The 21,153-nt window shown below is 34.7% G+C and overlaps 2 protein-coding genes across 6 annotated transcripts in view; both read left to right on the top strand.

The window, feature by feature from the left end:
• LOC136033106 (lymphoid-specific helicase-like) overlaps nt 1-15,712 on the top strand; it is a 36,903-nt gene extending 21,191 nt beyond the window's left edge. For 3 of the 4 annotated variants that reach the window (XM_065713726.1, XM_065713728.1, XM_065713727.1), the window contains exons 5-8: nt 8,814-8,950; nt 10,682-10,928; nt 13,682-13,859; nt 15,406-15,712. In XM_065713726.1, coding sequence (XP_065569798.1) covers nt 8,814-8,950; nt 10,682-10,928; nt 13,682-13,859; nt 15,406-15,564 — 721 coding nt within the window. In that variant the 3' untranslated portion in view covers nt 15,565-15,712. The remainder of the gene's footprint in view (nt 1-8,813; nt 8,951-10,681; nt 10,929-13,681; nt 13,860-15,405) is intronic. The other variant, XM_065713729.1, reaches the window with a different exon arrangement.
• A 3,564-nt stretch (nt 15,713-19,276) lies between these two features.
• The window catches only part of LOC136033105 (phospholipid scramblase 3-like), a 39,136-nt gene continuing 37,259 nt past the window's right edge, over nt 19,277-21,153 (top strand). The window contains exon 1 of one of the 2 annotated variants that reach the window (XM_065713724.1): nt 19,277-19,464. The gene's annotated coding sequence lies outside the window, so the exon portion shown is untranslated. Of the gene's footprint in view, nt 19,465-19,542; nt 19,566-21,153 lie in introns of those variants that run through there. The other variant, XM_065713725.1, reaches the window with a different exon arrangement.

The following is a 21,153-nucleotide window of genomic DNA, read 5'->3' as shown; positions in this document are numbered from 1 at the left end:
ATCACTCTCAATTTTAAAAAGGGTACTAGAACTTATGATTACCAGTCCAACGAGCCACCTGCGAATTTTATACGATCAGCCTTTCTATATATACCTTATATGCCCCCAAGGCATAACTTACCTTGCTCTGAGGGCTCTGGGGAGGTTGTCATCCTAAAAGACATAATTTCCGGACCTTTCAATTACATTGAACAAAATGGCTATCTAAAAATCGGGAATGGATGGGCTTGGGGAAATGGTGGGCGTGGGAGGGGGGTTAGTTGCCCTCCAATCACTTTCGACAATTAAAACGGGCACAAACCCCTTCAAATTTTCAATCGAGTGAGCTCTTTTTGAAGTTTTTCTGACAACAAATGGCCGTTTTAAAATTTCTGTCAGATACGTTTCGGGAAAATATGAGGTATAGGAGGGATCTTCAATCCCTCTGAGTCTTAAACATGGCACTAGAACTTCTGATTATGAATCCAATGAGCCCCCTCCGACGTTTATACGATCACTCTTTTTATATGTACTTTATATACCCCAGGGCATAACTTACAACTCTTGCCCTGGGGAATGAGGATGGGGTATCATCCTCAAAGACATAATTTTCAGACCTTTCAGTTACATTGAACAAAATGGCTCTATCAAATTTTTTTTGAATGTGTTTGGGAAAACGGTGGGTGTGGGAAGGGGGTTAGCTGCCCTCCAATCACTTTCGACTATCAGAAAGGGCACTTGCTTTTTCAATTTTCAATCGATGGAGCTGTTTTCGAAGTTTCTATGACAGCAAATGACCATCTCAAAATTAAAATTAGATGCATTTTGGGAAAATACAAGGTGTGGGACCCTCTGATCCCTTTGAATCTTAAAAAGAGCACTAGAACTTCTGATTACCAATCCAATTTGCCCCTTCCAAATTTCATACGATCACCCTTTCTGTCTCCAGGGCATAACTTAAATCCCTTGCCCTGATGGCTGTGAGGGTTGTCATCCTCAAAGACATAAGCTCCAGACCTTTCAATTACATTGAATAAAATGGCTACTGGATGCGTTCGGGGAAATGGTGGGCGTGGGAGGGAGGTTAATTGCCCTCCAATCACTTTCTACTATTAAAATGGGTACTGCCTCTTTCAATTTCCAATCCAATGAGCTGGTTTCGAAGTTTCTTCGACAACAAATGACCATCTCAAAATTTCTATCAGACGCATTTCGGGAAAATACGAGGTGTAGGGGAGTATCCATCCTCTGATCACTTTGAATCTTAAAAATGCGTCTGATAGAAATTACTTCGTATATGAAAGGGGCTGCCTCCTCGTCAACGCCTCGCTCTTTACACTAAAGTTTTTTACTGTTTCAAAAAGTAGAGTTAAGAAAAAGAGTCAAACTTTAGCGTAAAGAGCGGGGCGTTGACGAGGAGGCAACCCCTTTCATATACGAAGTAATTTCTCTTCGTTTTAAGTTTTAATGTCGCTCCTTATTTTCAGTTAAAGAAACATTGTTTTTTTTTATTTAATCAGCATAACAAGCCGACTCTTTTGACATATGTATTGATATCAAAATTCTGTTGTTTTTTTCGATTACTATTGAGCTGTGGCATCCTTACTTTCGATTTGTTATCACAAACTGTGTGAAACAGATGAAACATATAGGTGGTGTATATGCAATGGATGACAACATGTGCAGACCACATCAGTAATTCGGTCAGAAGTTGTGTCCAAAAATGTTCTTTGTTTTTGTTAAAAATGTAGGGTAGCAAGTATCTTCGTCAAAATTGTTTTGGGTTCATAGTAAACATAAATAAAAAAGGGAAAAATAAGGTAGATCTATAAGAATTTTATGAAAACATACAATTTTATTGTGTTTAATTAAACCAATAAGGATAAATTACAAATTTTAAAATATTTACTTAGACATAGTTCTATTTATAGCAGAAACAAAACGACCAATTTAGTAGAAACTTTGCATTAAAACTTGCAAGATGACTCTTGTCCGTAGAAAAATGTATCCTTACACTATCAACCGTACAGCGGCATTGCACTTTATCAAGATTCACTCCATCTAGCCATGAGGATTCAGTGTATTAATATCTATTTATTTGTTTATTTTTTAATACACCGACCCTTGTACTGAAGATTCGATTATAGTGAAAATCCAATAAATCCATTCATTTTATATGCGCCTATATTACTTTTAAAAAACCTCATTTCTACACCGCCCAAGAGGTAGAGGTCAAGGCGCGTTTTTTTTTTTTTTTGTACAGGTATCGCCAGTTTCTTTTATTTTTTGATACTAGTCCAAAAATTACTAGTAAATAGTCCAAGTAAGTAAGAAATTAATAGCCAACTTACTAGTTGCTTGATTTTACTTTGCTTGATTTTTATTAATTGTATTTATTCCAATTTAATATGCGTGTATTTTGAAAAGTACTGGGTTTGGCTCGCTAAGCAGAGACCACGGTTTACATTTAAGAAAATTCAAATATTAAGGAATGAGGAGGGCTGTCCCCTCCTCAATCCCTCACTCTTGATACTAAAGTTTGAGTTTGACTCGATTTTTAAGAACAATTCCTGAAACACAAGGGCCGTTGAATTTGAATATGAAGTATTTTAAAAGACTTTATCGTTAAGAGTGAGGGATTTAGGAGTATGACTAGGATTTAGGAGTGAGGGAGGGATTTAGGAGGGCACAGCCTCCCATACATACGGAAGAATTTCTGTTTGTTTTAAATTTTTGTTTTGAGTTTTTTCTATTTATTTAATAAGCTATAATAGGCCGGTATAGACAGCCAGTAGCTATTAAATAAGCCTTTAAATATTTCGGATGTGTTACGGTATATGAATAGACACGGCAAAAGAGGTATTCATATCATATTCTGAAGCCCTTTTTCGGGGGCTAAAATCTTCCTAAAGATGGTTTTAGACCATGAAAAATCCACTGTTAAACTTAAAATTTACATTCAGCGGTATTTGGATCTTTTTTGGAGCAAAAGGTCATCTTTTGTGGCGCTAAATGGTAGAAAACAACCCTTTGCTATTGTTTTTCGAGATGAATGGATCAAAATTTCCTATTAAGCTTTTTAAACTTTGATAAAACTCAATGGTTATATTTGAATTTGTACTTATTCGTACTTGAACCTTCTTTTAGTAAGATCTCACCTTTTTAGATACCGCCGCTCCTCAACTCTTATCAAAATAAAAATAAAAAAATAAAATATTTTGTTCAAGACGCTCCAAAGGTCTACTAGTTCTTCCGTCTGGGGTATCAGACCCCTCACGGCCCCGGGGCGAGGAATGAGATAAATTATGCAAAGTGCTCATTGTTTACACGCAGATTTTATCACTGGAATAAGCGAAAGTTTTTTATTCCGAGTGTGTCCAAAAAGGCTAGGGGTTTTAAGGTAAAAATTTCGGGGAATATTGACGGACATATTGAACTTAATCAAAAGATGCTAGACTCAAGTCGTGACGAAAAGCTTGAAGGCAAAGCCTAATTAGAATAAAATCAAGACAGTTTGTATCTGAGAGGTAAGGCTGGTCCAACTCTTTAAAGTTGAATAAAAACGGTCATCTTCCCTTATGGATGATAATCTCTCATCCTATAAAATTGAAATAGATAAGTAAGGGTAATTCAGGTAGTAAGGTAATTCAATCAGTAAGGGTAATTCAGGTAGTCTATCAGTTCCACTGTAGAGAAATATACACAGTGGGACCATCTCCTGTCTCAACCATCAGACAAAGCCGGACCGGAATGCTGCTCCATCCGAGAATGTATAAACCAAGAGAAATATAAGCGACATGAAACTTTTTAATGGGTAGGCACGCAAAAAATATATTTTTTCGTGATTGGCTTAAAAAGACAAAAGAACAGTGAAAATGAAATTTCAGGAAATCCGTAGCTTGAACATTTGTTACGTGATAAATTTAATATTGAACATTTTTTCTGCTTTTATGAAAAAGTGCTTTTCATTTTATTTCAAAGAAACGTAAATATTTTGTGACGGAATAATTATGGCTATGGATTACCATGATGATCTTATGTCTATTTTAATGCAAGTTTACTCTTTTATATGCTTGTATTTTCCTACAAGTTGACCTTGATATGTTTTGCTTTTTTTTATATTTTCTCCTTCCCAGGCTTCCTTGTCAATTGGCGACAAAAATTCGAACAGTCTCTTCAAGTATTTATTCCAAGAATTTTTAAGGAGGGGGTACCACATTTGGGATCAGTCATATATTTGTCATAAAATGAATTACAAGACTATGATATTTTTTTAATGGCAGGAACTCACTAAAAAGAATAACGAAATGGAGAGAATAGGGGGGGGGCATTGGCACTTTCCTCGGCATCACTGCTGAATTTCAAATGAAGCACCTTGTTACGGAACCTGCGTGTAACTGATCCCCCATGAAACTGAACCATTGTGTAACTGAACCCTCAGGTAACTGAAGGCCTTTCCAACTGAACCCTCGTCTAGCTCAACCTCTTTTTAACTGAACCTTCGTGCACCTGAACCCCTGTGCAACTTAACCCTTATGCAACTCAAAACTCCGTTCAATTGAGCCCTCGTGTAATTAAACCCCGTAAAACTTAATTCTCATGCAACTCAACCCCCATTCAAATCAACCCTCGCTCAACTGAATATCTATGCAACTGAACCACTTTTCTGTTTATAGCCGACCACTCAAGTTGTTCGTCCATTGACGAACTGTAAACCAGTTTCTGTGTTTAGTTTCTGTCACTTTAGCGTGAGACAAGACAAAGAAATCTGACAGAATATATAGGAAATACATAATTTGGGCTATATATTTTTACATTAGGGGGTAAAGAATTTGGAGAGTGTGAAATTAGAAAACAATTCTTACTTCATAATATGCAAACTAACTGTGCCTAACATATTTTACATGCAGACCCGCTGCACTTTACCACCACCCCTAATATGCAAATATGCATCACAGAATTCTTTCTAAAGTATTATTTTTATAATCATTATTAGGTATATTTCATTTGGATAACCTAACTTCACTTCTGGGAGTGGTCGGTGCTATGACAGAAAGTACTGAATTTAGTTTCCAAACTCCTATTTATAGTATTTTATACTCGTTTTAATTTTATTCTCTCTATAGTTACCTTTCTGTTAAGTTCGTTTTTATTAACGTTTATCGCATGTGTTAGCTAATAACAATTCAATTACAATAACAGTTCCAGTAATAACTCATTACAAAACAAACCATTTAAAAATAAAGGAGTTCATTCTCAACTATTTTGACAAAATTCTCGTACTGTTTACTGTCCATGCATATATGTGAAACTTTGAACCAATTGTACAATAAGAAGTAATTAAAGATAGAAAATAATTATTCTTCTACTTAACATAAATTTTAAAAATATTAGTATTGTCACCCTTGTGCTGGTGTAGGGGAAACGACGTGGCTTTCTAATCCGGAGTACTCAGTTTCAAACCCTCACGGCGCAAGGGAATTCATAAATCTTATTTTCAAGTAACAATTTTTTTCTTCAATATATACATATGAAATTTGTATATTTAATTGGAAAGTTTATAGTGTCTGGTAGCATTGAACATCTAATAGCATTGAAATTTTCAATAATATTATGATTAATATTTCAAAGGATGACATTTTGCCCTTTACTTAAAAGGGTCCTTGCTATTAAAGACGAATAACAGTTGTGGTGGTTACGCTTTTTCAATTAAAAATCCCCTCATTGTATATTTGCTCTAATTTATACAAGTTGCCCATGGCTTACAATATCTACATAAGGTTTTTTTTCGAAACACAAATTATGGAGAACAGATCCCGCCTCCTTTTAAGTTATGTAGCATTCTTATTGCCTCTCTTCTCCTTATAATTATTCCGCCTTTTCTTATTTTCCTCCTTATTGTCCCTTCTTTCCCTACAAGTCAATTAGACAAGATTACGCATTTAAACGTGAATTACTTCAAATCTAAGATAAATAAGAAAATGTAACGGTGTTCTATTTAAGCATTGTTAGTAATGCTCACTTTATTCACGTCAATCCTTAAATAATAAAGGATCTTGTTACCCTCATGCGCTATTAAGACAAGCCACTACGACAATTAAGACGGTGTTTTAGCTGTTAGGACATTAATATTCGCCTTTTTCACTGACATTGAGTCGTTTAAGCGTTAAATGTGAACAACCACAAAAAAATGTAAATAAAGCTATGATTATGCCAGCGTTGCCTGGGAACAAAAAATTTTAATTCCTGTATCTTCAACTTGCAACTTTTATTTGAAAACCGTTTCAACATGGATCAGTGACGAAAGTATGGCGTTATTTTAACTAATGAAATATTAACTAAAAAAGTTTCATTGAGTCAGTAGGCAAGCATGCTGGAATCTATTCCGCGGAGGAGTGGTTTAACGAAACCTCCAAAATTATACGAATTAATGAGGAACGTGGGGAATCTCACAGGGGCATCAATCAGGAGTTAGGTTATGAAAAATAGCACTTTTGGCAGAAGTAGTAGTAGTAGACAGGTTTAATAGAAAAACTTGACAGCTATCGCTGATTTGTGTTTCTTTACATTAACTATTATTGTACATTTTGACGAAAAACGGGACGAAAGAATTACCATATCGGTTTGTTCTTGCTTTAACGGGAACTAACTTATCTTGCTTTCTCGTTCTTGATGGTAGAGGTTAATCAGGTAGAATGTCACGGTGCTGAGATTTAGAAAGCAAGAACTTTCCAAAACTCATTATCAGAGTTTCGTACCGGTTTTGGAGTGAGGGCAGTCCTAGCACTTCCAGAGCCTTTTCGTAGGGGATGTCACGGCGGCCCAAGATGATAGATACCGCTCGCTTCTGAACCGATTCAAGCTCCTGACAAAGATACACTGTTCTAAGTGCTGAGGGCACCCAAACAGGACACGCATATTCCAGAATAGGGCGGACATACGCTATGTATGCATACTCAATACTCTCTGTGTTCGCACTGAACCTACGCAAACCGTTTAAAGTGTGTAGACTAGCGTTTGCACTTTTAACCACGTTTTCAATATGTGCGGCAAAGCTGAAGTCATTGGAGAAAGTAACTCTAAGGATCTTGATACTGTTTGTTAGAAGGAATGGAACATTTGGCTCCATAACATCACTTTTTAGCGGGTTAAAGCGCACTATCTTCGACTTGTTCTCATTGATCTCAAGATTTAACTCCGCGCACTCTTTTGTGAAAACACTGAAAAAATTTGAACTGAATTGTGGTGTCACAACTCCGTTTTGTACTAAATGTTTCACTAACTAGCTGGGGAGCAAACAACCGTTGAAGCCTCACCCCGCCCGTTACATTGCTCTTTCATTCTAATGAAAAAATAAACCCTTAAAGCAAAACAGGAGGGAAAGGCAAGAGGCTGCTAAAAATGTGTAATTATTCTTAACAAAACATTCGGTTATTACAGTTTAGGTAATCTCAAGCGTTAATTTAGTTCTTTTTCGGGAAGTCTGTTGTAACTTTACTCTCTAGCTTGTTTCGCCGTCCCTCTGCGTACCGCCCTCGGTGCTTTCCTATCTTGCCCCCCTAGATCCAGTCCTATTACAAGCCTACTTGTTATGCTTTAATTTTAGACCAGGATACTCTGGTGCTTATTGTTTTGAGTTTTATTAGATTTAACATAATAAAACACAAAAAGATTTGGATTACTTAAAAAAAAACTTTAACTTTTCTTGCGGGGTCCTAAGCGCTATTTTTGGCGATAGCCCTTCGACCCACGCCAAAAATGTTGGTATTCTTGTTAGTGAGACAAGAAATAGAAAGCGTGGGGGTTTCCCAGTAACTGATGGTTAATGACAAGTTATTAAGTAATATTAAAAACGGCTATTTGTAAAAACTGTAATTATTTTTTATATTCATTTAAAAGGTTTTGATGTTGCTCTTTGGGAGGGTTGTTAATCAAAACTAAGGATCACAAATCCATAATGAAGATATTGCGTAATCCCGACATAAACGAATTTTTTTTATGTTATGCAACATGACATGAATTGTACAAGAGGTGAATCCAACTAAAAACTGGCTTATGCTTTTTCAAATTTTGTTAACCTGCAGTCCCTTGTTGAATTAAATAAAAAAAAAAGTTTTTTAAATGAAAGTACAGAGCGACATTAAAACTTAAAACGAACAGAAATTACTCCGTATATGAAAGGGGCATTTCCTCTTCAACGCCTAGCTCTTTATGCTAAAGTTTGACTCTTTCTCTTAACTCTACTTTTTAAAACAGTAAAAAACTGTTTGGAATTTTGGAATGTATAAGTTTCATCAAGATTAGTCTTACCTATCAAAAGTTACGAGCCTGAGAAAATTTGCCTCATTTTAGAAAATAGAGAGAAACACCCCCTAAAAGTCATACATCTTAACGAAAATCACACTGTCAGATTCAGCATATCAGAGAAACTTATTGTAGAAATGTCAAGCTCCTATCTACAAAATGTGGAATTTCATATTTTTTGCCAGAAGACAGATTACGGATGCGTTTTTTTTTTTTTTTTCGGGGGTGAAAGTTTTGAACTTAAAAGTCTCAAATCAAATTGTATTTTCATTAAAGATCTGAGTTCTTATGTAGAAAATAGTCTGGTTTTCTGTGACACTCTCGTATTGGCAGAACTATATATATATATATATATATATATATATATATATATATATATATATATATATATATATATATATATATATATATATATATATATATATATATATGTATATATACATAAACCCATTACGTATTGTTCTGCCAATAAAACGTATTTTGTGCACATGACCTCTCGGCAAATGTCTCATTATATTTTTTATATTTAGACTCACGACTCGTAGCGGTAAAATGATGGTTTTAGATCAAATGCTGCAACGATTGAAGAAGGAAAATCACAAAGTCCTCATATTTAGTCAAATGGTCATCACCATGGACCTTATTGCAGATTTTCTTGACATGAGAGGTAACATAATCTTATTTTTCTTCAACGAAGTATAGTTGTACTATATGCTATGTTCATTGCGACTAATTAGACATGCAAGAAGAACATTTGCAGTTCTTTCCACGCTTTTGGATTCAATGTTTGGATTTGAATTTGTTCAAAAAAGAAAAAGAATAATAAGAAAGATTTAACGCACAATGGCCAGACAAATTTTATCATGGGCTCAGATCAGCAGAAAAAAATGTTTTTTTTTTTTTTTTTTTTTTTTTTGGTCATTGTACAATTAAATCAATCAGCTATTTCAGTACTAAAAAAAGTTGAAAGAAGTATAGAAAACACGAGGAACAAAAGAGAGGAAAAAACTTGAAAAATGTGAAAGTTCTAAGGTTGGGTCTTAGGGGTATGCTATATAACAAATACATCTTACGTCAATTAATTACTATGAAAAATACGCTGCGTAGACCAAGTACTAAAATAATATATTTACTCATTCCAATAGCTAAGAGCTAACTTGAAAACGTCGATGAATATGAAGAATTAGATAATGCAAGAAGCTACACACAAACAGCATCAACAAAAATCCGAAGTAGCAAGCACTGTTTCAAGGTTAAACAGTAAAATCAATGGCGAATGAAATACTGCACGAAGTAACTATGGCATTTTTGTTGCTGTCAAAGTGATATTCTTTCTAGTTAATATAGTATGGCATTTGTTACCAAATTGACTGGGTAGGGAGAAAGAATGTGACGGCGTTTGCTGAAGTATAGTCAGTTCCCTACGAAATCGATGATAGGTTTATGTCGACTTATTTGCAAGAAAGTCATGTGAAGCTGATTTTCATACATAGTAAGGGAAGAGCCAATGATTATTTTTATTGTCATTAATAAGATTTTAGAAGCAAGATAGGATATAGTTCCCACAGTTTTTGGTTGTTTGAACACGTGACTCTCCCTTTTAACTTCTGAGAAATATCGTTAACAGCCCGTCATTACCGGAGATCGAGTGCCAAATTTGGCCATTTTTCATCCGACAGTATTTCAAAAATCAGAGGATTTTAATGATCTTCCTACAAGATATTTTATTGTCATTAATAAAATTTTAGAAGCAAGATGGGTGTAATCTTTCTTGGAATCCATGGGAATATTTCCATAGCAGGATCCATCTGAAAGCCCATAAGCGAATTCTACTAATAGTTAAAAAGACAGGTCTCAGAAGAGCTTTTTCTAAGATATGATAAGGTATCTCATCGAGACAATCAAATTGTGTTCGACAAAGTTGTGCTTGGTATCCAAGGGTTTTCTACAGTTATGAGGGAAAAATAATAAAAATACAGTTGGGCTTCTCTGGCTTCTTTTTTTCTGTAAGCATGATTTTTTCATTTTCTCTTAATGATTGTGGCAGTCCCATTTCAGTAATTTAAAAAATAGTAATACATTAGGCCTTAGGTAGAAACATGGAAGTAATAAATATGTCTCATTTTTGAACAAGTCGATCTCCCCGGCGAAATCTGGGTACGTGGAACATTTGTCTATGTTCGCGTATTTGTGAAAACCTAGTTCGTTATTACAAGTCTAAAAGTGTTCAGTAAGACAATATTTCAAATTTTGAATTTTGAAATTATGTTTCGGACTTTCTATCCTGTTTTAGTCGCAGTAATCACCAAAACGACAATCGCTTTTAATCAAAACTATCTTTTTTTTTCTTTTTTTTTTTTTTTTTTTTTTTTTTTTTTTTTTTTTTTTTTTTTTCTAGGCCTCAGCTGGTTAAGATTAGATGGTGCAATGAAGCTGGAAGAGCGCGTTGAAAATATTCGTCGCTTTAACACGGATCCGGAAATCTTCGTTTTCCTTTTGAGTACTCGAGCTGGAGGACTGGGTGTGAATCTAACAAGTGCTGATACTGTTATTATCTACGATTCAGATTGGAACCCACAAGCTGATCTCCAAGCTCAGGACAGGTGCCATAGGATTGGGCAGAAAAGACCTGTTGTTGTATATAGGTAAGAATGCTTTGACACATAGTAGTATTGTGTTGGGGACTTATATTCCCATAAAATATGGGTTTTTACTAGAGTGGAGATTCCCTTCCCCTTTGCTCCCTTCGAATAAACGTTTACACCCAACTCATGTACAACTGTCTGCTATTTAAATGTAAATTGTTAACTGCATATTGGCCCAGTTGCGCCTTTGACCAATTATTGAAAACACTGAAGTAATCCAAGTCCATTTGTGGTCATAAATTAGTATATCTGCAACGCCATAAATTTTAATTAAAATAACCACTATTTGGCTTAGTTTAAATCAAAGGTCATATCAATTGGTCTAAAAAATTACTAATAATAGTTTCCGTATTTTTAGTTACTTAACTCTTGGTGCCCAAATTTACTTTTTTTTTTCTTCCTACTTTATTCAATTTAATTTTGAATTCATTGCTTGATACCGAGTCCAACTTGTGTTTGTGATAAGAGTATGAAGCTTATGTTCGATAATATTGATAATCGCTGGGTGTTATTCTTGTTTAAATTATAAGATGTCGATGGTGTCTTAAGGGATAGAGTTTGGAGCGCAGCTAGGAATATTAGGGAAAAGGCTTGATGTTTAATAGAGATGGGAGTCAATTTTGTTTGAAAATATTATTCGAAAAATTTTACCAGGGGAGTTTCCTTTTGTAATCTTCCTCCCCCTCAACTGAAAAAAATACTAGCTTTATTGTCATGTAGTGGCTCAAAAAAAAATTTCGATATATTTATTTCTTCCTTTACATTATGAAAAAATTGCATTGCAATGGGAGAGTCAAAACTGAGACTACGAGAGATAAAACTTTTTTTTTTTTTTTTTTTTTTTAGTGCAAACACAAATTCTAGTATGAAACACAATGAAAGGCTTATAGCAAAAATGGAGTTTAATGTTGATTTAAAACTGAGAAATGAAATTCCTTGAGAATAGACGGTCGTTGAGGGGGGGGGTGACCTGAATTTACCAGATATTATTTTCTTTTTGTCACAGTTACGAATTACACTCAAATAACGAAACTACAGGGCGGAAAACCGAGAAATTCTGTTTTGTAAAAATATTGTAAAAACAATGGCTGAACAAAATCGTTGATGGCCCAAAAGACGCAAATAACATTCTTTCTTCTGCTTAGTATGTCCTCACATAATCGTAGAAGCCTGTCATGTGTTTATGATAGGCTGCACAGAAGAAGGTGAATCGCCTTAGAGGATTTGTAAAATTTGACAGATATTTCTCGTCAAATCGATGTAGATATGCCTCTTGGAGAACGTAGGGAAATATTTAGGGAGAAATAAACTGAGGGTTGGTCCTTACAATTGCCCTATGTGTGGAGAGATGAATGAGTCTTTGCATCATTTTTTTAGGCGAACGTAGTTGAGGGAGTTACGCTTGGAAATATTTAGTAGGGTGGTTGGGGGGGGGGAGATTGGATTTTGGAAATTATGAGAAGTAGGTGTTACTTAAATATAAATAATCTTGGAAAGTTCGTCGAGGTAGGTATTAGATATTGTGCTGATTTTCTTAAATAATTAGTTTTAGTGTCTTTTCAGTCCGTGTTTTGTTGCTGTATTTTTTGCTTGTTTTGTATATGTCACCATGGTCCAATTGGGCTTTCGTGTGAATAAATCTATCCATTCATACTTAAGCTTGTCTATAGAATTTGAATCTTCAATCTTTTCTGCGACCTTACCACCAAAGGGAAAAAGTTTTTTTGAGGGTGTACATGAAGCGTGAAAGTATTCGATTGGATATTATTCGAAGAGAATTAGTTAGTGTAATCAAAAACCACAGTTTGGCTGAAATTTAAACGAAAATTACCATTTTCAAAATAGTTTTATGTGGGAAAAATATGTCACTTTCTTATCACAATCTTATTTATGTCACAATCTTAGCGATTGTATCACTTATGTGTCTTTTTTTTCATTCGGCACTAGTCATGCTCTAAAATATTGCAGGAAGCTCCTTTTGTAATACCTAGATACCTTTACAATACCTAGAAGAATTATCCGTCAATAAAATAAGTCTGTTTTGCCCGCTTACAAACGTACAAAAAAGAAGTGGAACAAAGATAAAGAAAAGAAACGATCATAAAGAGAAACCAACTTCCAAACAATTCAGGATTAACCCAAATAATACTCTAAAATAATCCCAAATGCTAGAAGATGAAGCCATCGATTCCCATTCGTTCTAAACACATCACACTCTATATAATTCGTGACATTTACGAGTCAGGAAGAGAATGTTTTTGCGTCTCTTGATGTTTGGTGGTCTTTGGAGAAAAGAAGAATCACCTCTATTAAAAAAGAGATCAGTTTTTATTAAGAATATCAATTACTGCCACAACCCGGATTACAAACAGAAAACCCTGGAACCCAGCTTGGGTAAAAAAAAGGGGGGAAGAGAGAGAAGAAGAGATGTTGGTTAAAAAGCTAATTGGTGTAAGTACCAGCCACAAATATTGCAAAATCGGAAAGTTAGTACTTTTTTTGCCTTTTGTACTTATAACTTAAAGAAGCAAATCAGATTGTCTTAGCTCTGTAAAGAGTAGGGGGGACTATTCCAAGACAACTAATGTCAAGGGAGATTGATCCTTCCTCGTCCAAACATCCTAATGAATATTTCTTTACCCAGAAGTGTTAAATTCATATTATTTGCTTTCATTTGTTCTTGCATTTCCGTGATTTATTTTTTTAAATACCTGAGTTTTTTTCACTACTTTTTGCTATATTTCTCCAATTAGATTAGTAACACATAATACAATTGATCAGCGCGTTGTCGAGCGTGCTGCAGCCAAGCGGATGCTTGAGAAAATGATTATCCAGAAAGGGAAGTTTCGCCAATCTGCTATAGCAAATGCATCGTCAAAGCAGTCAACTATTGAAGAGCTTGAAGAACTGCTGAAAGCAAAGGACTATCAGGTTTTAGACTACTCTTTCTTTTTTAGTCGGTTAGATTGTGTGTGAAAACTCAGTATGTTTTTTTTTTTGTTTGCTTGTTTTTTCTATTGTTGGTTTGTTTTTGTTTTGTTTTTTTAAGTTCTTTGGCTTTAATCAGACCTTTAATAGAACCATATGAACAGAAATTTAGAAGTTTACGATTCACATAAAATAAAAAGTAATCGGATTGGCGACGCTTCTTTACTTCTGAGTTCCCTGTGTCGGCCCTGCAGTATTTTGCTACAGCAAGGATTACCAAGCTAAAGTCAAACCCACAGCGCCACCACAGAATACGAATTACTTAAAATCTTGGTGTTAAATCTTTTGAAATAAACGTTTTTCAAAAAACCTGTTGAAAAAGAATAACTTCTTCTTTTTGGTGGATCTGGCAAGTCTGAAAATACTAAATCGATAATTAAGTTTACGAATAATTCTCTTTTTGTTTGAGAAATGGGGTGTCACGAAAAGTAATTTAATCACTTAACTGAAAATATAAGAAAAGACTATGAAAGGGCTCAAACTTCGAAATAGCAAACTCAGACAGCCCCCCGTTTAGTTAGGCGAACTTTGTTATTTCTCGAGTATTGAAAGTTTTATTTAATTTGTTTTTATTATTATACTACAGTGGCAAATAATTTAAAAATCTTAAACTGAAAATATGTTCCATGGAGTAATTGGATATCATTTTGAAAAAAAAAATGTAAGCAATATAGATAAAATAATATGGAGTGGACACAGTAGGTTGAGTACGCTTCGGGGCATATTGATTCCTATTAACAATTGTTTTGAGTATCTAATCTGTAGTTTAAATGTAGCGTCATAAACTATAGGTGAACGAAATCACTTAGTTTTTTTTCGTAATTCCCTGTCTGATGTATTCAACAAAGCGCATAGGTAAGCTTTTACAACTAAGTAGTGATCTGGAACAACCCTAAATATTAAAAGAAAGAAATCATATTCATCCATATTCAGATACAGCGTAATTTTGGAGTGGTAGAGAAGACGAAACACAAGTAACAGAGTCAGAATGTCCCTTTTTGATGCGGCTTTTATTTGCATTCTGACTGATTACGAATACAGGTTGGTCAACCTTCTTTCCTTCCTCCTTACCAATCTTTTTGTAAATCTGTTTAAATTCTAAAAATATTTCTGATTGATATTTTTTCATGAAAGTTATATATTTAGATTCAATAGACTTCTACCTATCTACTAAACATTGATGATCTAACAGTTTTAAAATGAAATTCTTGTAAAAATTGACACCCTTGTCCCTTACGGTGCATGGATCGTGTTGGCCGCTGACTTCACAACCATAGTGATTAAAATGGCTATTTCGATATTTGAATGAGCCTTCTTCTGGCTTTCTAAGATCAGCTGTTCCATATGATGAGGTCAGGGAAGAAAAATAATAATAGTACGTGGATGACACGATACTGTGTTAACTTTTATCACGCTTACGTGGTAAATCCATCGATCTTCTCATCTACACACGTTCAGAAGAGTATTAAACGATGGATTTCATTTTTAGGGCGAGTATGGCAAATTCAAAGGAGACTGTATTTTCACTGAGGAAGAATGGCAGGCTCTCCTTGATCGAAGTGATCTTTATGCACCCGAAGGAGTGAAGTCGGAAGTTGAAGGTGTTTTCAAACGCATTCCCTCCCCTGAGCCTAAGCGGTTTGAATAGGTGGTCGTTCATGTAATGGACTTATTCGAACATCAATGGCTGTTTTATTTTTCTATCTTAATTGAAGTTTTATGAAGTCGAAGATGTTCCCAGACTTTTAAGTACAATTTTTTTAATTTGTTCAATAAAAATAAATGGTATCCGAAGATTTTGAAAGAGAACTTAGAAGGTTGGATGATTGCGCTACAATCTATAGAATATCGATTTTAGTAGTTCCTTATTTGTTTATACCAAGAATGGAAATCTAATTTTTATTGCTGCAGGGCTTTTCTGTATGAAATTTCTTGAAAAATTCATTTGACGAACTTGTAAGAAACTACATCTATGTTGCCAAAAAATGTAAAAAGTTCCTTAAAATACGATTTTTGTTCTTAAAGCCATCGTTCTCCTCTGTTTTCTGGCAGCCAGTCAATGTTGTTAATTTGAGAATGCATCATTTTTACAAGTTAATCACTTTTTACTTCAACCAAAAATAAAATCTAACACAACCTGTGTTGTTCTAAAATTACAATGTGTACGAGGTTGCGCTACCTTACTTCCATAAAAAAATGACACCGGTTAATTCATTCCTATGCATTTGATGGCAAAAATAGTTTGATTATATGTCTCTCACCAGGTAAATACTTTACTAATAATTTCGAAAGTATGCTATTATAATTCACTATTATTTATCCTTGTTGCGTAGACACTTTTTCTACCCTAAAACGTATCAGAATCGGATGAGGAATTGACCAATTAGCAAAACCATGCAGCATATCATCCTTAAAGATGAACAGACTTCACAATACTTGCTGTCAAGTCACTCTTCAAAACGAGGTACAAAATGCGTACCATTCTGGACAGAAGCTGATATTGCAATGGACGATTTAGGGAATGTTAAAAGGATAACGGCCAAATTTATGCCTTGACAAATACAGATTAAATATCATCCGCTATTCCGCTTAAAACAAAGTGAACATATCTACCTTTATACTAAAATGCTAGAGGGCAGAGGAGGAGTGGCGATGGATCCATTTTGGTCCTCCAATCATGTGAATTCAAAGTTTTTTCAAGATTCTTGTTCAAATGGGGCGCAATATGGTTAACCCTGTGCTTAAAATCTTGTGGGTTTAATGGATGGGTTTATCGGCCACATGGTTTTCAAGTCATACCACTTGAAAATCGGTCTAAGATTCCATCCCAACCAGGGTCAAACATGCCTAAGCGTCTGCTAGAAAGTTGGCTTGAAATAATAAATAGTCCTTGAACACAATTTGTGTCTCCAATAACATAGATTAAAAATCTTTGCCTGATCCTGCTTCAAACAAAGTGTAACATTCCTAATTTCCTACAAGAAAAATTAGCAGGAAGAAGGAGAGATGGTCTCGGAGGGTCCTTTTTCTCATATTCTAACTGGAATCATATCAAATTCTAAAGCCTTTTATAATTTTGATTGAAACAAGCCACAATACCTTTCTAGAAAAAGCTGTGGCGGGATGTGGGGGTGATGCTGGAGAGAAATGGCTACACTTAAGTCCTTTACTTCAGCAGATCGAAAATCCCTGCATAATTCCGCTTCAAGCAAGGTGCCATATGCCTACCTTTGAACTTAAAGTTGGTGACGGGAGGGTTCGACTATATTAGAGGTGTTTCGCCCCATTTTGATCCTGCATTCATCCTCATTCAAAATCTTCAATTAATTTCAGTTCAAACATGATACTGCATTCCCACCTTTTAGCTGAGAAGTTTAATGGGGAGGTGTTGGGGGAGCCAATGACCCACTCTGCTGAGTGATAGCAGGGTTGGAGGTCCGCTTTTATAGTTTGGTTTATTTTTGGAACTAGTCAAGATTGAGTGGTCATTATCTTCTTTTTTTTGTGCCCAACAACGAAGAAGCTGTCAGCCCCTCTAAATTTTCAAAATGTTGCATTTTATGAATGAATTCTTATGTAAAAAACTAATTTAGAGAAGGCCCTTCTGTAAGCGTGAACAAGCTTCTGCAGTGCATGTACAAAAAAAAGTGTATAGGAATGGAGATCCAAAACCAAAAAAAAACTTCAATATCATTTATTCAGCTTCTTCTTGATTTACCTAAATCTTGTAAAATAACCATTGATTGCGGTCATCAGGACAAACAACCATCTTTTCATCAGGATGTCAAAAGAAAGAATTTTCTGAAAATGTCGGTGAAGTTTAATATTTTTTGCAAATTGTCTACAGAAAGAAAATCGAATATAGAATAGTCAGTAGAATCATTTGGTAATTGTCGTCAAAAATGGTGTTTGAGTCAGTAATCTGAGGTAGTTTCACTGAACCTCGATAAATTTCCAAGGAGTGGTGCTTAAATTATTTAAATTTATTAAGTTATTTAAGGATATTAGCGTTACCTTGTGATTCCATTACGTTTTCACCTGAAAAAGACAATGGAAAATGAGCTGACTCATTAATGTAGATCTACTGTGCAGAAGAGAGCGAGAGTGAGTAGGAAGAGCCGTATCGGTACCAGCCGACCTCTAGGCCTTAAACTGTTGGGGACAGGCAGCTCAAGTACTCGCACTTCCCACGAACCAAACAGAAGGGAGGAGAGGATGACAAAGAAGGATATACCCTCAAACAAATTCTGGAGTTGGAATCTCTTGATGAAAACATTTTTAGAGGCCCATTCGCCAACAGGAAGAAGAGGTCGTAACGGACAAGTGAAGTCCTTTGACAAAGTATAAGGAAAGAAGAATAAAAGGGCTGCATAAATAAGACTAGAATGACATCAGAACATAAAATAAAAACCGAATTTCCTTGGGTTTTTATGAAATGTCGTTTTCCGTCGGAGCTGCTGTAACAGAAGAAAATAGCCTGCAATAGATACATAAAAGAAAGGAATTGCCTATCGTTCTAAGTTGCATTTATGCGTTGAGCGTTATAATTAAAAAACTTCCTATTTAGTTTGCAATTTTGCAGCATTACTTTCTTTTTGTTTTTATTGTGTATAATAAACAAATTACATTGGGACATGTCGGTAAGACTGGCTTAATGAACAAACAAAAGCTTGGCTGAAAGACTCCATATAATTTCCTCTGACATAGGCTGAAAATTTCCACTTCAACTCTCATATTGTCGAGTTCTTCTGAAGAACAGGCGAAAATTGCCGTTTTTTGGCCAGTCAAGAAATATATGCAGCTCTCCAAATGTAAAGTCATGTACGTATAATACTGCCGTAGAAACTACATAGCTGAGACCCACACCACTTTCTTGCAATTAACTGAAATCGGTGGCATAAAAGAAAAAATGGCACAAAAACCAAAGTGTTGCTGCAGCAACATATTCGTATAACTGCCAAAAGCAAGTTATCCTCTCATGACTATATTTACCAACTCCTACTCTCTAAGATAAATTTGTCAGACTATGTAGAAACGCTAATTAGCGTGATCAAGAAAAATTTCAAAAGAGACCTATATGATTTCGTTGAACCACAAATACTTAGTAAGATTTTAATCCGGTTGCTTGCTCTCTTTCGATGTGCCCTAATTATAAAAAGTAGCATTATAAAACAGAATGTTTGTAACTAGCAATCGTTTTTTTTAATTTTGGGAGCAAACCTTCGGTTTCTGAATTTTTTTGTTGGTTCGAAATTTAAAATAAAAATGTATTTGTTCTAAATAAGCCATAGGAGACAGTTTTGTGAACTATTGAGCTTGATATGAGACATATTAACAAAATGCTGCTTGTATTTCAAATATGAATTTTAATTTAAGAAGAAACAGAAGATGATAAGATTGCTTCAATAGCAGCAATTACTTTTGCAACAATAATAAACAAACATACTATAATCTTAAGAAAAAATAACAGTCCACCCAATTTTGAGCAGAAGAGATTTGACTTTGTATTTTAACGTTATTACCTTCTACCCAAATCTCTGGTCACAAGGTTAATTTTGGAATTCCCTACTCTGGAAACTCTTATAGGCCTAACCAAATGTCTAGTCAAAACTTAGGCCCTATATGAAAACTGAGTTGATCATATTTTCGGTAAAATTCTAGTCAATTGACTTCTTGCTATCTCAGAAAGGGTTTAGGTTAGGAAAATGAAACTTTCAGGGATGAATCTACAGACTAAAGTATGTCCTGGGAAGGTATTTTGAAGCAGCTACATTCACTCCTTCTCCCTCTAGAGGGCCCTGACCTTTGATGACCTTTAAAAATATGTGTGTTATAAAAGTGAAATCTTGCAAAATAAGTCTTCTGCTTTATTGAAGTACAACAAAATTGTTTTCAGCTTCATAGCTTTGCTCAATTCCATTTTATGAAGTTTTAAAGATATGCAAATACCATTTCCTAAATTTTGAAAAAAAAAACCAGTGATATGGCTCAAAATTCTACTCGAATAACAGGAATTGGTAAAATTCTAGTTAATTGACTTCTTGCTATCTTGGAAAGGGTTTAGGTTAGGAAAATGAAACTTTCAGGGATGGGTCTACAGACCAAAGTATGTCCTGGGAAAGTATTTTAAAGTACCCACCTCCACTCCTTCTCCCTCTAGAGGGCCCCAAAATTTGCCTACATGATAGGTCTACACCTACTGAAATTTTGACAAAACAGCATTTTACCTTAATTTTCAGTTACTAGTTGCTTTTTTTTCTGTCTTTAGTTCTGAAAATGCAATTCCTGTTATTTGAGTAAAATTTTTAGCCATATTAATGAGTTTATGAGTTTATTGCTCCAAAATTAGCCAAGATCAATGGTTCTGGTAACATGTTGAACTTTATACAATGGAAAGGAGGGAGAAAAATGGAGTTGAGAACTTTGAGTAAGGATGGAATTGAGTAAGCTCAATTGGAATTTGTAGACAATATTTTTGGTAAAATTAGAGCAAACAGTGTTACTGGCTTTGATATAAAGTGAATATACCACTTGATGCCTTTTTTTATGCTCTTTACAAATATAATAATTCCTTCTACCAGAAATTCAGATTTAAGCACTTTTTGACCTCTTACAAATGACCTATATATGGGGTCATTACAAATCTGTAATAGTTTAGAAACAAATTGGGCTATATATTTGCACATCAGGGGGGGGGGGTAAAGTATAGCATATATTAAATATGTAAACTAACCATTGCTATATTTTTTTTATGTGTTTGTGCTGTTGCACTTGTCATTTCTCTTCTCATTAAAATTCCATGTGCACAAACACATAAAAAAAAATACAAATTCCAAAATGATTTCATCATATTACATTACTTCTTTGCAGTTACTGTCAATTTTAACTGGAATTTATAATTGACTGCTCCAGCTCAATGCTTCTATGCAAATGAATTCCTATTAGTGTCCTTTTTCCTTATCATTATCTGGTTATAAAACCTGTCCAATTAGTATATCTGTAAGTTTTAATGAGGAAGAGGAGAATTAGTCTATCTTTAAGGGATTTGATTTTGTTGCATTATGCTTGTTTCAGATTGCCTAAGTAGGTCTAGGGCTTTAATACTGTTTAATCTGTAAGCCCCATAAGCTCTGTAGTGTAAACTATTTAAGCTTTGTGACATAAGCTGATTATAAAGTTGAAAAAATTCAACTTTGCATTATATCAATTGCTTAGATTTTTAATAGTAGACTTTGTG

This window comes from Artemia franciscana, chromosome 11 (genome assembly GCF_032884065.1).
Source record: "Artemia franciscana chromosome 11, ASM3288406v1, whole genome shotgun sequence".
Classification (NCBI taxonomy): domain Eukaryota; kingdom Metazoa; phylum Arthropoda; class Branchiopoda; order Anostraca; family Artemiidae; genus Artemia; species Artemia franciscana.
This window is presented reverse-complemented; position numbering and strand designations above follow the sequence as displayed.